Source organism: Sphaeramia orbicularis, chromosome 18, assembly GCF_902148855.1.
Source record: "Sphaeramia orbicularis chromosome 18, fSphaOr1.1, whole genome shotgun sequence".
Lineage (NCBI taxonomy): Eukaryota > Metazoa > Chordata > Actinopteri > Kurtiformes > Apogonidae > Sphaeramia > Sphaeramia orbicularis.
Genome location: NC_043974.1, coordinates 24,984,912 through 25,004,045, shown reverse-complemented (window position 1 = coordinate 25,004,045; position 19,134 = coordinate 24,984,912). Strand labels below are relative to the sequence as shown.

Here is a 19,134-nt window from a genome sequence, read left to right as displayed (position 1 = left end):
TCTTTCAAGTTGCATAACATCACGTGAAAAAAGGTCGTTGGATTGAGTCAGGTAAGATCTCTGTTATGAGGAAATGATACAGGAAGGTAATTTTGTGGCACAAGCACATGAACTTATTTTGTTCCTTATTCAGAGAAGACAGACCAGTCTTTTCAGTTCAAGTGTAATGATAGATATTAAAGAATGATCAGGAGTGAAACCAAGTGCAGAGAGAAGTTTACTGGATTAGATGCAAGTCATTAATATGTTGTCGCAGTTTGCTGAAAAAGTAGTCAAAGTGATGTGTGAATAGGAAAAAAGACAGGAACTAAAACTGAGCCTTGTGGGACACCCTTGGTGATTATTAGAGATAAAGAGACAAATCATTCAAGCCTGGATTAACCATATGGGCAACTGGGCAATTGCCCAGGGGCCCGCGACCTCTGAAGGGCCCTGGGTAGCTCGGGCATAACGAAAATATCTGGTTATCTTTTGCTTATAAATGAAACTGTCCGCTGCCCGGAACCATTGCACTGCACAGAAACCCTGGTCCTGCTGTCTGTGACCGTGAGCTGAGACCCTCTCCTCATTGGTCAGTCCAAAAAGCGAATCAGCGGTGACGCAAATCAATGTGCGTGCACTGAGCGGGATGTGAGACGTCAAGAACTACGCGACATACGCGAATCAAAACACTGCAAACATGGAGAAGCAGCTAAGTGGGAGTGTCACATGAAAATTAAAAAAGGAGAGGGACATTAAAAAAGCTGAAAATTTAAAGTATGTAGTGTAGTGGATCAATTTTAGATTATACTGATGCTAATGTGTTTTGTTTTCATATCATCATATGCAAGTAAGAGGCCTTGACAAGAGGCTATAGTGGTGCACTTGTAGTTCAACGAGCATTTCCACATTTGTACATCAAAATGCATTTGATGATAGTTAGACATTGAAGTATGGGGTATATTTACATATATTCCTGGAACTTATTCTGTATTTTGCCAGATTATAGGGATCCTGGGGTTGTGACGGTGGGGCCCTTGAATATTGTTGCCCAGGGTACAATGAAGTGTTAATCTGGCCCTGAAATCATTGTATTTTAGAGTTGTGCTGTTGCAGCTGAAAATTCATCTAATAAAAATGACTTTAAGTCTTAAATTATTGCGTGTTGTTGATGTAGAGAAATATGAGCAGAGAAGGAAAGACAAAGAACATTATTGGTGACAGGTAAAAAGTCAAAGTAAAACAATAAGTACATGTGTATGATCTCTTTGGGATAGAAAGAATTACTTTAAATCCAAGAAAACAAATGATGTATTTACTGAAAATAAGAAAAAGAGGATTAAAAATGGCATAATTTGGTTATTGTTTAGTTGTAAAGATGCTAAAGGCAGTATTACCAACAACATTCATCATTCATATATAAACACATTTTTCATCAATTGAGCAAAAATAAAAGATCGTATGAATATAAGGAACATTTTGCAAGACTTTTGTCGACTACAAAACATGTTTTCCTGCTGCGATACCTGCCAAATAGGGAGTCCTACTAAATACTGAGTTACTTTTGCATACAGTACTGAGTAACTATTGCACATACCATAATTGTGTGGTGTTGTTTTTTTGTTTTTTTTTTTTTCCCCAAATTTTTGTAATAAAAAGTAACTATGCATCAATGTTAGTAGTAACACTGTCCTTTTTACATATTCTGTATAGACTGTCACATCTTTGCAATTAAAAAAAGCCAAATAATACTCCCACCGTGTTCAAGTGGGCCGGACCAGGCACCAGCCACACTGTCAATCCAAAACAAGCTGCCAATAGTAATCCACCCCTTCTGCTCATGTAGATCCCACCCCATCACGTTCAGTTGAACTCGCAAGCAAAACTTATTGATTTGCAAAAGATTGAGAGTTGCAAAACCTTTGGACATGCAAACAGAACTTTTGAAATGACAAAACATTTTGGCTTGGAAGCAGAAGTTTCAGATTTGAAATGAAAGAAAATAAGAACACAATTTTGCTACGTTTAAAAATTTTGAAACCTTCATCTTTGTTTCCAAACTATATTTTTTGTTTGCTTTTTCCCTTTGCTTGCATAATAAAGACACAAAATGATCTTCATAATAGTTCAGTCAAGCTCCTGTCTTTGCTAGTCTGTTTTTTGCAATACAAATAAGCTCCTGTCACTCCTCATTCTTTCTTTTCTTTTTCTTTTTTTTTTTTTACAGACCAGATCAGTTTGCAGGCCTTCACTCGGTATCTGGGAGGAGAGGAGAACAGCATCGTACCCCCTGAGAGGCTGGATGTCATCGACGACATGAACCAACCTCTGGCTCACTACTTTATCAACTCCTCACACAACACATACCTCACAGGTGAAAACATGTACAAAAACATTCATTCACTTTTATTTTAGACCAAACTGAGCGCTCTTCAAACCCATGTTTTCCTCTGTGTGTTCTACAGTGGGTCAGCTCACCGGCTTGTCCTCAGTAGAGATGTACAGGCAGGTTCTTCTGACCGGCTGCCGCTGCGTAGAGCTGGACTGTTGGAAAGGCCGACCGCCGGACGAGGAGCCTTACATCACCCACGGCTTCACTATGACCACTGAGATACCCTTCAAGGTCCGGCCCACTTTGTTTTACTCCTCATCAGATTATTCATTTAACATTTTTCGAGATTTAAGCTGCAGTTACAGTTATTTACAGGGGGAATTCCCATCAGTTTACTGCTGCATATAAGGAGTATTTGTTTGTGGTGACCTGATATTTCACTTTTTTCAGTTTATTTCACTCTGACATCCTGTTACAACCCAAAGGTGAAACATATTTACAAAGGACAACTGAGTCAAGAGTATAATTCAAAAGAACACATTTTATTATATTTGACTTATTTTTGTTTCGTTCTTCAGCGATTCACTTCTTTTGTTGAAAACAAGCTGCTTTTAACCCTTTCATGCACAGTGGTCACTCCAGTGGACAGCTATTCCACAGCTGTTCTCTTGTATATTCATGGATTTTGTTGGTCTTTTTTTTTTTTTTTTTTTTTTTTTTTTTTTTTACACATATCTTTATTAAAGTTTTAAGACACTACATATCTTTTCTGGCATGAATTGGTAACATTATGTAGATCTCTCCTGAGCATAAACCCCCAGAATCACAAGCCCTCCCCATAGTTTTCACACAATTTTTCAGTAAATACATGTTTCTGTGCGCCAAAAATTAAACGTGTGGTGTCCAGCTGAGTGGACATTTTTTCAACTTCATGAAAAATACGCTCGTAAAAAATTTTTTTCATTTTTATTTTTGAATGTTTGTTTTTTTAAATTATTTTTATTTTTATTTATTTAAATTTTTTATTTATTTTTCAGAAGAAAATTTTCAATCACGTTGTTTTTTTCATGCCTAAAGAGGAATAAAAACACTCAGGAAAAAAAATTTGATTAAGGTTCTAATAATTGGTGCATGAAAGGGTTAATTGTGCAGAATCCAAACCTCTTTTAAACCCCGTGCCCAAAGTAACAAAAGAAAAGACCAGAGTGGACCGGCAAAATAAACACAAGGACGGTGCGCTGGACAGGCCAGTCCTGTACAGGGCTGTAGAAGCTGCCAGCACACCACTACCCTATCAAAAATCAAACCACAAATTAAGTATTAACGAAAGAAAAGCGAAAACAGGACGTCCAGATCCACCTGGCCAAACAAAAAGAGAAAAGCTAACAAAAGGCTAACAAAAAGCCCCGCTGGCGTGCAGCAACTTGCGTGGAGTGGAGTGGAGCGGATGCGCGCCTCGATGTGCGCGCTCTGAACGCTGGCATCGCTGGAGGAGGTGAAGAGAGAGCGAGAGCCCAGTGCCGGTCCAATTTATAGGCTTTGCCGGCGGAAAAACAAATTGGCCACCTATTAAAAAAACACGCTAAATATGTAATATTTTACAAAAATGTTATCAAGGCAAAAAAATAAGAGAGCAATAATCACCCAAAAGTGTCAAGTAAGAGTTATAACAAAAAACCCACAAAAGACAAAGGGGGAAAAATAAAGGTGCGTCAGAACATAACACATCCATGTAAATATGGACATATACAGGGTGGGGAAGCAAAATTTACAATATTTTGAGGCAGGGATTGAAAGACAGTGTATGACCAATTAGTTTATTGAAAGTCATGAGAATTTATTTGCCACAAGAAAATTGACATAATAGAAAATGTTTTTATTCTATGTGTCCTCCTTCTTTCTCAATAACTGCCTTCACACACTTCCTGAAACTTGCACAAGTGTTCCTCAAATATTCGGGTGACAACTTCTCCCATTCTTCTTTAATAGTATCTTCCAGACTTTCTCGTAATAGTTTTGCTCATAGTCATTCTCTTCTTTACATTATAAACAGTCTTTATGGACACTCCAACTATTTTTGAAATCTCCTTTGGTGTGACGAGTGCATTCAGCAAATCACACACTCTTTGACGTTTGCTTTCCTGATTACTCATATGGGCAAAAGTTTCTGAAAAGGTATGGATAATAGTGTTAGGTATGATTATGACATCAATGTATGTTTGGTTTCAAAACAACTGACGTAGTGCCTGCTGAGAAAAAACAACTAAATGTTCATTGTAAATTTTGCTTCCCCACCCTGTATGTGTACAAGTATGTATACTATTGTCACCTAAGTGTTTTTTTCTGAGTTTGTCTAGTATGCTTAAAGCTTTGTCTGAAGGAGAAAAAAAAGTTATATTTTTCAAATGTCTGTTTTTAACTCTTAAACAAATGAAAGTATGTCTATATAACCTGTTTTTTTATATCGTCACCTTTCTAAAGTAATTGCCAAAGTCATTTTTCTCAGATTTTTCAGGAAACACAAAAACTTAACCAGAAATTAAATACTGGATGACTTAGGCAATTATTTAAAGGAAGGTGACAATATTTGAGTTTAATCCATAAAGACCCAAACAGCCACTGGTGACCAAAAGCATCTACTGATCTAAAATGTTTAATACCTGTTGATCCACTGATCCTATCAATACATGTAAATAACTGGTGTAAAATAGTTTGTCATCTTTTCATGATCATCAGGTATGACCCATTTGGACGTTCAAAGCCTCCGTAGTTACCATGGAAACAGTCATCTTCTACAACATTGATTTACCAGTAAAACCCATGGAGTTTGATAAATGATAGTAGATGGACACTCTCGATTTATGTTCAATTAATAATATATTGTACCGCAAAAATCACTTTTTCCTTTGATATAATATCCCTCAACTTTAATCTGAGCTTTAATGAACATCTACATGATCAGAGAATTAAATATAGGAAAATACCTGATTTTCCTTTTAAAAAAATACAAAATGCGGAGGATAATATTATCATAAATAGTGATAAATCATTTAAGAAAGGCTAAACAGAGAGGAGAAACTCATTTTTTGTACTTGCCACAGAAGTAGCACTGGGTCTTTGTAGGTTAAAGCTGCAAGAGCTGATGAAAACATTAGAAGTAGAATTAAGTGATTTAGGCAAAAAAAAAAAAATATTTGTAAAAAAAAAAAAAAAAAATTAGGAAGGTGAGGATTTGGCTTTATTTCATTGAAAAGATCTACATCATCGATATTATTAATAACACTGATGCATTGTTAGTTTTTATTTCATAATCTAGAAAAAAAACAAACACACCACTATGGTACGTGTCATACTTAATCAGTACTGTGTGTAGAAGTACCTCAGTATTTAGTAGTATTACTATTTGACATGTTCTGTAGTCAGCTAAATGTCTTTCGGTTTTTGTATTTACGATTTTCTTCCATTCTTCCTTCCAAAGACCTCTAGTTCTACAATATTGTTTAGGAAGTGTTTATTTTAGGAAGGTGACGATATGACTGTTGTATTGAGATGTTAAGTTACAGAAGATGCAGCTCAATGAGGATATAGAAATAGGTTATTTATATGCATCGACGCAAAGGTTAAATTATGGTATTTTGGGTAGAAATACTTCTTAAAACATTTCATCTAAAGACATCTCAGTGTCATTTTTCTAATTTTTCTTGGGCTGCAGGAGGTGATTGAGGCGATTGCAGAGAGTGCCTTCAAGATGTCACCGTACCCGCTCATCCTGTCCTTTGAAAACCACGTCGATTCGTAAGTTTTTCAGCGTGTGAGGACATTCATATAATAACATGTAATGGGCTCAGTCTGTTCTGGATCATTTGTCCTGTATTTTTTATTTTACTATTTCTAACCGCACTATGTGATAAAGTCAGTGCTTATGTTTGTTCTTCTTGACATGGATTCTGAATAGTGGCTCAGGAAGGTTTGTCGGCTTTAAATATGTGTTTCCTGTCTTTTTTCAGAGCCAAGCAGCAAGCCAAGATGGCCGAGTACTGCAGGACCATCTTCGGAGACGCTTTACTCATCGATCCACTGGAGAAATATCCGGTAGGATAATATACTAAGTATCCTTTTTTTATGCAATTACTATTTTACACGATCATTTTATAATGCTATTAAATCTTTAATAAATGCATGTTAAGTCACTTTTCCATCGAACTGAACAGAAGTGAATATTCCATAGTGAATAATTTCAGTGAATTACAAACCACTACAACATCTTAGATATTATGGAGATCAACTCTTGTCAATTACTCACATCTGAAAGACAATTATAAGTGGTTTCCATCTGTTTTTATGGGCATTAGGTGTTGTACAGGGTGGGGAAGCAAAATTTACAATATTTTGAGGCAGGGATTGAAAGACAGTGTATGACCAATTAGTTTATTGAAAGTCATGAGAATTTATTTGCCACAAGAAAATTGACATCATAGAAAATGTTTTTATTCTATGTGTCCTCCTTCTTTCTCAATAACTGCCTTCACACACTTCCTGAAACTTGTGCAAGTGTTCCTCAAATATTCGGGTGACAACTTCTCCCATTCTTCTTTAATAGTATCTTTAAGAAAGTCGACATTGCTGTGTGATGTTCTATTGGTAGCATGTTCTAAAACGCCCCAAATAGCAGAATCCAGAGGGTTTAGATCTGAGCTAGAAGGCGGCCATAAACATGATTCCCAAAAATTCCTAAAGTTGGATTTGTTGCTGTTGTCAACAAGTGTTTTGGTGTTCTTGTGTAAGATTTTAACTTCAAATCACATTTTACTGCATTTCTAACGGTCTTGTTGTCTACCTCAAGTTCAGTTGCCATTTTTCTCATGGATTTGGTTGGATCCTTTAGGATTTTGGATTTGAGAGCTTTAATAAAAGCTTTGGTACGTTTTTTGTTGCTTCCTCCACTTCCAGACTTTCTCGTAATAGTTTTGCTCATAGTCATTCTCTTCTTTCCATTATAAACAGTCTTTATGGACACTCCAACTATTTTTGAAATCTCCTTTGGTGTGACGAGTGCATTCAGCAAATCACACACTCTTTGACGTTTGCTTTCCTGATTACTCACAGGGGCAAAAGTTTCTGAAAAGGTATGGATAATAGTGTTAGGTATGATTATGACATCAATATATGTTTGGTTTCAAAACAACTGACGTAGTGCGTGCTGAGAAAAAACAACTAAATGTTCATTGTAAATTTTGCTTCCCCACCCTGTAATTAGATGGAATTGGCCTGTTTGTACAAAAAAAAAACTGCAAGTGTTGTCAGTGAAATAAGTAACTGTATAAACTGTAGCGCAACAAAAGCAAAAAGGTAAAAATACACGTAATAAAAATAGGAATAGATAAGTGCAGGGTTTGAACAGGTGCTTGAAATCCTTGAAAATGCTTGAATTTCAATGTTGTGTTTTCAAGATCTGAAAAGTGCTTTAAAGTGCTTGTAATTCTAACTCTGTGATGTGATCTGTTTATTTATTTTTAATATTAACTCTACCAGGTTAGATGCCAAGCCAAAGCTACTTACAGAGGTGATGCAATTTGAAAAACAAAACTTTATGTCAAAAATGAAAATTAGCGTGTGTCCTCAGGTCGACTCCAGGTACATTTTTATCTTAATCTTTGTCTCGGTGTGAGTGTGTCTGAAAATCGCCAAGTGGCTTCCCTTTTTTTTTGGATAAAACTTTGTGTTCTTTAATTTCTAAACTTTTTGCTATTATGAAGCATCATTTTAGATGTTTATAGCATAATACAATGTACATCCTTGTGATAAAAAGTATAGTGTATATGTATTCCTGTAGATATGCATTTTACCCCAGTGATAAGGTGATGTGCTAGAAAAATTTGAAAATGACCCTTAAAAGTGCTTGAAAAGTCCTTGAATTTGACCTTGAAAAATGTGTACAAACCCTGAGTATGCAACAAAACAAACAAAATAATCTTACTTTAGTCCTTAGAAATAAAACAAATTGCAAGAAAACATGAAAACTTAACTTAAAATATGATTTCATTTGCTCAGATGGAAAGTATCTCCTGGTTTTTATATCATCATCTTCCTAAAATAATTGTCATTTTTTCCAGATTCTTCAGGAAACACAAAAAAACTTATCAGAAACTGAGTGTTTAATAATTCAGGCAAAAAAAAAGAAGGAAGGTGAAAATATTGAAGCTTAAAGGAGCTGAAGAAAACACTAGAATTGTAAAATGCACACCTTCCATCTGGAACTCTCTAAAATTTGGTAAAGATGGTTGTAATAGTTTTCCCGTAAAGTTGCTAACCTACAAACAAACAAACACAAAAAGCAAAGTGATCACAATACCTCCTGGCAAAGGTAAAAATAATCCTGAGTATATGTATTTTACCTCAGTGATAAGGTGATGTGCTGGAAAATTTTGAAAATGACCCTTAAAAGTGCTTGAATTTGACCTTGAAAATGTGTACAAACCCTGAATATGCAACAAAACCAACAAAATAATCCTACTTTTGTCCTTAGAAATAAAACAGATCGCAAGAAAACATGAAAACTTAACAAAATATGACTTCATTCGCAGAGCTGGAAAATATCACCTAAAATAATTGTCATTTTTTCAGATTCTTCAGGAAACACAAAAAAACTTACCAGAAATTGAGTATTTAATGATTTAGGCAAAAAAAAAAAAAAAAAAAAAAAAAAGAAGGAAGGTGACAATATTGAAGCTTAAAGGAGCTGAAGAAAACACTAGAATTGTAAAATACATACCTTCCATCTGCAAATCTCTTCTCTGGGTCCAAACTAAAAGACTAAAAACATAAAGACAAAAAGACTTCATCCTGATATGAGGTGCTTGAAAAGTCCTTGAATTTGACCTTGAAAGATGTGTACGAACCCTGTAAGTAGTTAAAAAACTTGCAAGTAGGATCCAAGAGGGTATTATTGTGTACACCAGTATATAGATGATACACACTGGTATATATTAACAGTAAACTGTGTTGTGTTAATGGACGTAGAGGTTCTAGTTGTGACTTGTTTGTGACTTTTTAGCTGATCCAAGGTCAGGCGCTGCCCTCACCTCAGGAGTTGTTGGGGAAGATCCTCATCAAAAACAAAAAGAAGCACTACCACCACCGACCATCGAGCGGCGGCAGCATCCGACGCCGGGAGACGGAGGAGCAGTCATCGCCCAATAACGGTACACAACGCACACGTCACATGACAAAAAATATACAACCTAAAGTGTAAAATGAGGATTAGTACGTGAGGATATCGCATATCTGAGTCCTGGTTGAATGACAGTATTATAGTCGTCATCTGTTACAGAATAGACTTGGATATTTAATTGTTCACTTTTTGTCCTTACATACACAGACTGCAGATTTTGCATCCTTCAAATTAAATCACATGTTGCTAGTTCAACAAATTCCACAGTTCAGGCTTAAAATGAACATGAATTATGTATTTCTATTTTTCCAAAGCTTTCCCACAGACATGTATTTAACCCTTTCATGCACAAATTATGAGAGCCTTAATCAAAAATTTTTCCTGAGTGTTTTTATTCTTTTTCAGGCATGAAAAAAACAATGTGATTGAAAATTTCTTCTGAAAGATAAATTAAAATAAATAAACAAATTAATAAAAATAATTTTAAAAATTTAAAAAATACATTAAAAAAATGATAATGAAAAAAAAAAAATCTTATGGACCTATTTTTCATGAAGTTGCAAAAATGTCCACTCAGCTGGACACCACACGTTTAATTTTTGACGCACAGAAACATGTATTTACTGATATATTGTGAGAAAACTATGGGGAGGGCTTTGCGATTCTGGGGGTTTATGCTCAGGAGAGATCTACATAATGTTACCAATTCATGTCAGAAAAGATATGTAGTGTCTTAAAACTTTAATAAAGATATATGTGAGAAAAAAAAAAAAAAAACAACAAAAACAACAAAATCCATGAATATAGAAGAGAAAAGCTGTAGAATAGCTGTCCACTGTAGTGACCAGTGTGCATGAAAGGGTTAAGCTATATTTAACAATATTCATTTTAATGTTGTTTCACTGGTTTATGATCAAAGTAGTGAAACTTTAAAATAAATTATGTCTAAAAATAATAGTTTACTTTAGTTCTATGAATTAAAGAGAGAATGTTAGAATAAATTCATTTTCCAGATTTCCTCTAGCGTAATATTTATATGTGTATTATACAAACATACATATACCTAAATGTATACCGTATATAGGAAGTCGTTGTCATATATCTAGAAAATATTGGCAAACAAAAGCACTACTTTTTAAAATGTATTTGCCAATTCATCTTATCAAAATATGTAATATTTAGCACATTTTATCTCTGCAGTAGTTAATTTCCATTGTGTTATTTCCATTTTGTTTATATCTCTACTCTTTTATATTGAAAATGCCTGTTTTTATTGGATTTTATTTTATTTTATTTCCTATGATTTGCCATCTTTGCTCTATGGACCCGCTAAATGTTTTGTCTTTTCCACAGTTATTTTTTATTGAATTTTTTTTTTTTTTTACAGGAATAGTACAGAAAAAAAATGTCTAAACAATAGGAGTTGTTGTTTTTATACAGAACAGAATATATATAAAATACACATACAAAACAAAACAAACAACAAAAGAAAAAAGAAAAAAAAAGATCACAAAGCCAGCCACCTATCTTCCTGGACCAATGTAACAGAGTTTGTGAGACGCAAACGTACACTTACAGACACACAAAATAGACCCACTAGTTTTTGAAGGTGCCATAGATGTAAAAATTGATCACCGGTAATAAAAGTGAATTAAACTTGTTAATTTTATCCGTGCAGATTGTCCTTTATTAGACAGCGATGGAGCCCAGATCCTCTCCAACGGCGAGGAGAAGCTGGCTGAGAGGATGATCAAAGATTCAGAACCTCGTAAATCCATCGGTGAGTTGAAAAATACGGTGAATTCAGAGTGAAATCGAAGGTGTATTTTTTATAATGGGTGTGTTTTTTATTTTTTTTGTAGGAGGTGAAGGTGAGAGTGAGGAGGATGAAGAAGATGAACCGGTGACAGAACTGAAGAAGCCCAACTCAGATGAGGTGAGAGGTGTCAGGGATGACTGATGGTGTGTTGGACCGAACGGCTGATGGACCGAATGATGGATTATGGTGTTGTTATGGTGTTCCTCAGGGTACAGCCAGTAGTGAAGTGAACGCCACAGAGGAGATGTCCACCCTCGTCAACTACATCGAACCTGTCAAGTTCAAAAGCTTCGAAGTAGCAACTAGTAAGTGTGTCTGAGAGTAAAACAAAATGTGTAATGTTTCTTTTTTTGGTGTTCTGTTGGTCGCTTTTTCCGATTTATTATAACGCTTCATTTATTTTCACCCTGAAAGAACGGAAGAAGTTCTTTGAGATGTCGTCTTTTGTGGAAACAAAGGGAATGGACACCCTAAAGAGCTCCCCCATTGAGTTTGTCGAGTATCCTTTAAAAGCTTTTCCTGAAGGAGGAAAAAAAAAAAGTTGCCGTAAATACCTGTTTTTAACTCTTAAGCAAATGAAGGAAAGTCATCAGTTCAGTTCAGTTTATTCCAAATATGCAGGGTTCGTACGGGTGCTTGAAATCCTTGAAAATGCTTGAATTTCAACGTTGTGTTTTCGAAGTCTGAATTTTAGTTTAAGTGCTTGAAAGTGCATGTAATTCTAACTCTGTGATGTAATGTATTTATTTATTTTTAATATTAACTCTGCCAGGTTAGATGCCAAGCCGAAGCTACAAACAGAGAGGTGATACAATTTGAAAAAGAAAGTTAGGTCAACTCCAGATGAAGTTTTTGTCTTAACCTTTAAGTGTGCCTGAAAAATGCCAAGTGGCTTCCCTTTTTTTTTTGGATAAAACGTTGTGTTCTCCTTTAATTTCTAAACTTTTTGCTACTATGAAACATAATTTTAGACGTTAATAGCAAAATACAATGTACTTCATTGTGATAAAACTTGACAATAAGTGTTCAGAGAACGCAAACCTCCGCCAAGCACCCAAAACCGTGTGCATGTGTGGATCGACTATTTCTTTTTAAATTAAACAGTTTCAAGGTTGTTCCATACAGCAGAAAAATTGCGGTCAAACATGGTAATAATAAAAAAATAACAAAAGTCAACAAGGAAGAGAAATGTAGCGGAACAATATTTCGTACAAAGTTGAAGCTTGGTACCAGTCATGTGTATGTTAAATTATGTTAAATTTCAGTCAATATTTGTTGAGTTATAATGAAAAATGTGTCGTAAATGGGATTTTCAATGTTGAATTGAAATGCTCACAGAGTCCACATTCCACAGTGGATGTGGACAATTTTGTGCCAGATACAAGATATTGTTATAAGCTACAGGTGGATCAAATTGGAGGCTAATCGGAGTCGTTTTGAATTTTTTTATGAATTTTTCGAAAATTGCTCAATGATGAGAGATAGGAAAATTTGAGATTTTGTGACCTTACTGTGACCTTGAACTTTGGCCTACTTGGCCCAAAATTTAATGGGTTGGTCCCAGGGCCTAGGCCTATCTGTGGGTAAAATTTGGTAAAGATGGTTATAATAGTTTTCCTGTAAAGTTGCTAGCAAACAAACAAACATACAAACAAACACAAAGCAAAGTGATCACAATACCTCCTGGCGAAGGTAAAAATAATCCTGAGTGTATGTATTTTACCCCAGTGATAAGGTGATGTGCTGGAAAATTTTGAAGATGACCCTTAAAAGGGCTTGAATTTGACCTTGAAAATGTGCACAAACCCTGAATATGCAACAAAACAAACAAAATAATCCTATTTTAGTCCTTAGAAATAAAACAGATTGCAAGAAAACATGAAAACTTAACAAAATATGACTTCATTCGCAGAGCTGGAAAATATCACCTAAAATAATTGTCATTTTTTCAGATTCTTCAGGAAACACAAAAAAACTTACCAGAAATTGAGTATTTAATGATTTAGGTAAAAAAAAAAAAAAAAAAAAAAAAAAAGAAGGAAGGTGACAATATTGAAGCTTAAAGGAACTGAAGAAAACACTGGAATTGTAAAATGCACACCTTCCATCTGCAGCTCTCTCCTCTGGGTCCAAACTAAAAGACAAAAATATAAAGATGGAAGACTTCATCCTGATATGGAGGTCCAGTCCATCGTGTATTTAACCTCCTACTTATTTGAAAACACCTGTGATGAGACAAAATTTCTATCATGTAGTTTGTCTACAGCCTGAAAAGCAGGGAAGGAGTGCATTCAGAAGTCTGGTATCCTCTTGAATTATGTCATTTTTGTACAATGACGCTAAAAAACGATTACCTGCTACAGCTTTACCCCTTTAAAGTGCACACAGTCGCATTTCCATTGACCCTCAAATTGCACAAATGTGACTTGCGCATCAAAATTGGAAAAACGACAATTTTGCCAAAATTAAGAGGTGGTTTTTCGGGTGTACCGCAATTGGTATATCATGCAAAACTGCAATGGAAAGACCTTTTTCCGCAACTAGAGTCACCTGAAAAAAAAAAAAAAAAAACAAAAAAACAGATGTTGACGGACATTATGACAAGCAAAGAAGAAGAGTTTTAAAAGAAACATGTCGTGGTATATGTGGACACACCAGGAAAGTCAATCATTTTTTTAATTTAGTACGAGATAGAGGGGTAATATATAATAATAATAATAATGAATATATCTGTAAATCAACCCGATATTTACATTTGTAGCCATGTTTATGGAATGACTTCTGGTGTCATCTTGAGATAATAAATAAACAAATCATCGCATTTGTGATTTAATGGAATAACTGACATTACGCCCTTCTGTTTTTTTGACATTTAGTAAATATCAGTAAAGTTTTGTACATATGTCCGATGGAAAAGCAACTATTGAAATACTCTGAAATTCCAAATGTCAACCTTAGTGTGTTATTGGACATCGTCATCTACCTCCTCTTGCCATAAAACATCTGAACAGCACTTGTTTTAAGGACATAAACAGACAAAAAACACTCATATTGACTATTTTCAGCTTCAAAATATCTATCAAATCTCTCTGAATCGCTGTATATTGAGGCACAGGATTGACCCCATATTTAATGTTTGTTGAAATTACCAAAAATAGTCACTTGCTCGATAAAGGGTTAAAGCATCAAGAAGTGATGAAATGGTCCGTGCCCCAGATATGTATGCAACACTACCTTAACAGCGTTCCTTCAGGTACAACAAGAACCAGCTGAGTCGAATCTACCCTAAAGGAACCAGGGTGGACAGCTCCAACTACATGCCTCAGCTTTTCTGGAACGTTGGTTGCCAGATGGTGGCGTTAAACTTCCAGACGCTCGGTAAGTTCTGTTACTCAGGTGTCACATGGACCTGTAGAATGCATATGAGCAGGGGCTATAGGACTACACTGATGTAAAATGGAATTTCAAGATGTTTTAAAGCAATTGTATGACAGTTTTTTATTCATTTTTAGGCTATATTTTTGTTTATTTGAATTTTTTAAACCCATAAAGACCCAAACAGCCACTGGAGACCAAAATCATATGCTGATCAAAATTGTTTAGTACCTGTTGATCCACTAATCATATAAATACATGTAAATATTTGGTGTAAAATACAGTTTGTCATCTTTTCATGGTCATCAGATATGACCCATTTGGATGTTCAGAGGCTCCGTAGTTACCATGGAAACACCGCCATCTTCTACAACATTGATTCACAAGTAAAACCCATGGAGTTGGATCAATAACAGTGGATGGACACACTTGGTTTATGTTCGATTTATGATATATTTTACAGAAAAATTGACTTTTTCTTCAGTTTTCTCTGTTTTTCATATAATAACCCTCAACTTTATTCTGAGCTTTTAAGAACATTTACATGATCAGTGAATTAAATGTAGGAAAATACTTGATTTTCACTTAAAAAATACAAAAATGCAGAGGATAATATTATAATAAATGGTGATAAATCACTTAAAAAAAAAAATCACTTCATTTTTGTAATTGCCACAAAAGTAGCACTGGGTCTTTATGTGTTAAAGATGCAGCAACACAAAACTGTTGCTAAAGACGTGAGAGGACAAAAATGACACAGGAGACATGAGACAAAAACAACATAAGATGAAAATGTCAGAGGCAACACCAAAATGAGACTGTTACAGATATAATAAGACAAAAAAACACATGAAACAAAACAAAATTTAAAAAAATAACGAACCAAAACACGATATAAAAGAGGAAATGACTCAAAAACACAAATAATGTAGAAAACAAGACAAAAACAGCATAACACAAAAATATGAGGCAAAACATAATATGACAAAATTATGTAAAAGATGCATAAACAAAAAAAATATCTTGTTGAGGACATAAAAAAGACATAAATGTTAAAGATGTAACATGAAAAAATATTAAAGATGATAAAAATAACATAAAAGACATGAAAAAAACAATAATATGACAAGACAAAAATGACATAAATGAACTAAGTTTTCAAAGATGTAACAAGACCAAAACGGTGTAAAAGAACTAGCGACATTAAATATCAAAGACACAATGTGACAGTATTTTATGGAAAATGTCACTTTTTCTTCAGTTTTCATTGTTTCTGATATAATAACCCTCAACTTTAAAATGAGCTTTTATGAATATTTACATGATCAGTGATTTAATTATAGCAAAATACCTGATTTTCACAGAAAAAAAATGCAAAATACAGATGATAATATTTTAATAAATGCTGATAAATCACTTAAGAAAGGTTAAATAGAGAGAAAAACTCATTTGGGAACCGCCACAAAAGTAGCGCTGGGTCTTTATGGGTTAATATTAGTGTTGATTTAGTTTTACAAATGCTTTACAAGTTGACTTTTTGTGTAGTTTTTAGTTTTTCCGGTATTAGGAAGAAAGTATTGTCATATCAAATCTGAAAAGTGTTGGATGAAAGACTTTTTGCTCAGTGTCACTTTAATACTCTTCCTAAATCTATATATTGATTTCACACCAGCTCTTTGTTCAATAATCAGCGGAACATCCACTGATCACTGATGGGACAGACAATAGAAACAAGAATCTGACCCTATCCTCATTTCCATCAACTCCCACCCACCCTTCCCATACCCCTTGACCCCTCCCACCCACATTCCCAAACACTTCCCGCTGGCGATGGAACAGACTGACATTGAACAAAAGAAGAATATGAACCAGTTTAAGATGCCACTGAGAACATTAGAAATTTATTTATTCTTGTTCAGTTTATGAACCAAAGTCTTATGGGAACCACGCTGCTAATTTTAATTTTATCTTCCTTTTTTTGACCATAAATCCCTGCATTGCACTCAGTTATCAAATAGTTTATCCTTTATCCATCTAAATCAGGGATGTCAAAGTCATTTTAGTTTAGGTTCCATTTCCAGACCTATGTGATCTAAAGTGGGTCAGACTAGTAAAATACTATCACAATAACTAATAATTCATGACAGCTCTGACAAATAATGATGCTATTAATTTGTTTTAGTGCAAAAAAGTAAAATTATATTATGAAAATGTTTAGATCTACAGAGTATCCTTTGAAAAATGTAATTACACTGCAAAAATCAAAATCTTACCACGTGTGTTTTTCTCATTTCTAATCAAAATATCTCATCACACTTAAAATACGACATAATCACCTAAAGAGTAACTTTTCAGTGAGATATAAGAACTTGTTTTTAGACAATAGATCTTGAAAATCTTATTTAAAGAAATCTTCCCAAGATAATTTTCATTTGTTCCATTGGTAGATTTCTTTTGCTTCATTCAAGATTTTTTTTTGCTTAATGCAAGCAAAAAAAACTGCCAATGGAACGAGTAAACATTATCTTAGGAAGATTTCTTGAAATAAGATTTTCCAGATCTATTGTCTAAAAACAAATTCATATATCTCACTGAAAAGTTACTCTTTAGGTGATTATGTCTTATTTTAAGTGTGATGAGATATTTTGACGAGAAATGAGAAAAATACACTTGGTAAGATTTAGATTTTTCCAGTGTAACATGAACACCCTGAAATTTCTTAGGAAAAATAAGTGTCGTTTTAACAATATTATGCTTCGGTTTACCATTTATACTTGTGCTTTACAACTTATAGATAACAGTTGATCTACAAATGCACAAAACATTTAGTAACAGGCAGAATATTGTTAAAATTGCACTTATTTTCATTAAGACATTTCAGATTGTTCATGACATTCACATTTTTTAAAGGATAATTGTACTTTTTTGGCATTAAAACAAAACAAATGTCATTATTTACAGGATATTATGATAGGATTTTACTGGTCTGACCCACTTTAGATCACACTGGCCTGTATGCGGAACCTGAGGTAGAAGGATTTTGACACTATTGATCGTTAATATCTTAAGTGTAATTTCACAAATTCATCCCATAGGACCGTTTGGTGGGACAGTTTTGCTCTAAATTCATTTCCTTTATTTCATTCATGGTTGTGCATTTCATCAGCAGACATTCAGTAATCATCAGGTGAACAAACATTTACACACCCATGCTCGTAAAGGAGCAGTATGAAGAAAATCTTACATTTCCTGCCCCCTTCTAAATAATAATAGCCTTAATGGTTAGCCATACACAACTAGCTGTAAAGTCATGCTGTATAAAGTCAGACAAACCAAACAAAATACATCCAAAGATAATACAAAATTAATACAAAACCAAGTGCAAAACTACATATCCAGGAAGTACAAAGCAAACAAAACATAGGTAAATATATACCTGACGAAATGATGCAAAACAGTTACAATGCCAGACCAAAATAAGTAAATAAATATCTCACAAGATGCAAAAACAAATTTGAAGTAGAATGTAAAAACTTATAACTGTTCATGTAATCTCATTGTTCTGTCTTTATACACTTTTTTTCAGTTGGAATATGTTTTTACAGTCCTTCAGCTCATTATAAAGAGAATTCCAGAGTTTAACACCAACCACTGATATACACATCTGCTTCAAAGTTGTCCGTGCACACTGGTGCTTGAAATCCTTCTGTTGTTTACATTTTTTTCCATTTCTCTGACTCTTTCTCCAACTCTTTTCTTCTTCTTCTTCTTCTTCTTCTTCTTCTTCTTCTTCTTCTTCTTCTTCTTCTTCTTCTTCTTCTTCTTCTTCTTCTTCTTCTTCTTCCCATCAGATCTCCCCATGCAGCTAAACATGGGTGTGTTTGAGTACAACGGCCACAGCGGCTACCTGCTGAAGCCTGAGTTCATGAGACGGACAGACAAACATTTCGACCCTTTTACAGAGAACATAGTAGACGGCATCGTTGCCAATACTGTCAAAATTAGGGTAAGGGTGGTATTTGTACATTTATGTTGTTAATTAATGTTACAGTCATGTAAAAAATTATTAGACCATCAAAAGTCATCAAAAACAATGGTTATGCAATCAAGTACTAACTCCTGTGTGGATCATGTGACTAAAACAGACAGAAAAGAAAACATGGAATGCCTAAAAGCACTGTTTTTGTCAGTACAATGCCATAGATATTGATGTAAGAACTGAAGTGATTTTGGTTATTATCAAGAAAACATGGAAAATGGATAGATATCAGCTCTGAAATTAAACTATTATGAGCTATTTTTGTTGTTATTATATTTGTCCAAACAAATGTACCTTTAGTTCTAAAATGAACAAGAAATTGAAGAAATGGTGGTCTAATAATTTTTTCTGCAACTGTATGTTTGTTGTATGCATCTTATTTGTTGAAATGATCCACATTAATTTGTGACGTTTTGATG

The 19,134-nt window shown here is 34.4% G+C and overlaps 1 protein-coding gene across 1 annotated transcript in view; it reads left to right on the top strand.

The window, feature by feature from the left end:
- Positions 1-19,134, top strand: part of plcb3 (phospholipase C, beta 3 (phosphatidylinositol-specific)) — a 146,027-nt gene that overhangs the window by 105,152 nt on the left and 21,741 nt on the right. The window contains exons 10-20 of the mRNA XM_030162722.1: positions 2,207-2,353; positions 2,445-2,602; positions 6,024-6,106; positions 6,319-6,403; positions 9,366-9,513; positions 11,161-11,262; positions 11,345-11,418; positions 11,510-11,606; positions 11,716-11,800; positions 14,555-14,679; positions 18,528-18,682. Of these exons, the coding sequence (XP_030018582.1) occupies positions 2,207-2,353; positions 2,445-2,602; positions 6,024-6,106; positions 6,319-6,403; positions 9,366-9,513; positions 11,161-11,262; positions 11,345-11,418; positions 11,510-11,606; positions 11,716-11,800; positions 14,555-14,679; positions 18,528-18,682 (1,259 nt within the window). The remainder of the gene's footprint in view (positions 1-2,206; positions 2,354-2,444; positions 2,603-6,023; positions 6,107-6,318; positions 6,404-9,365; positions 9,514-11,160; positions 11,263-11,344; positions 11,419-11,509; positions 11,607-11,715; positions 11,801-14,554; positions 14,680-18,527; positions 18,683-19,134) is intronic.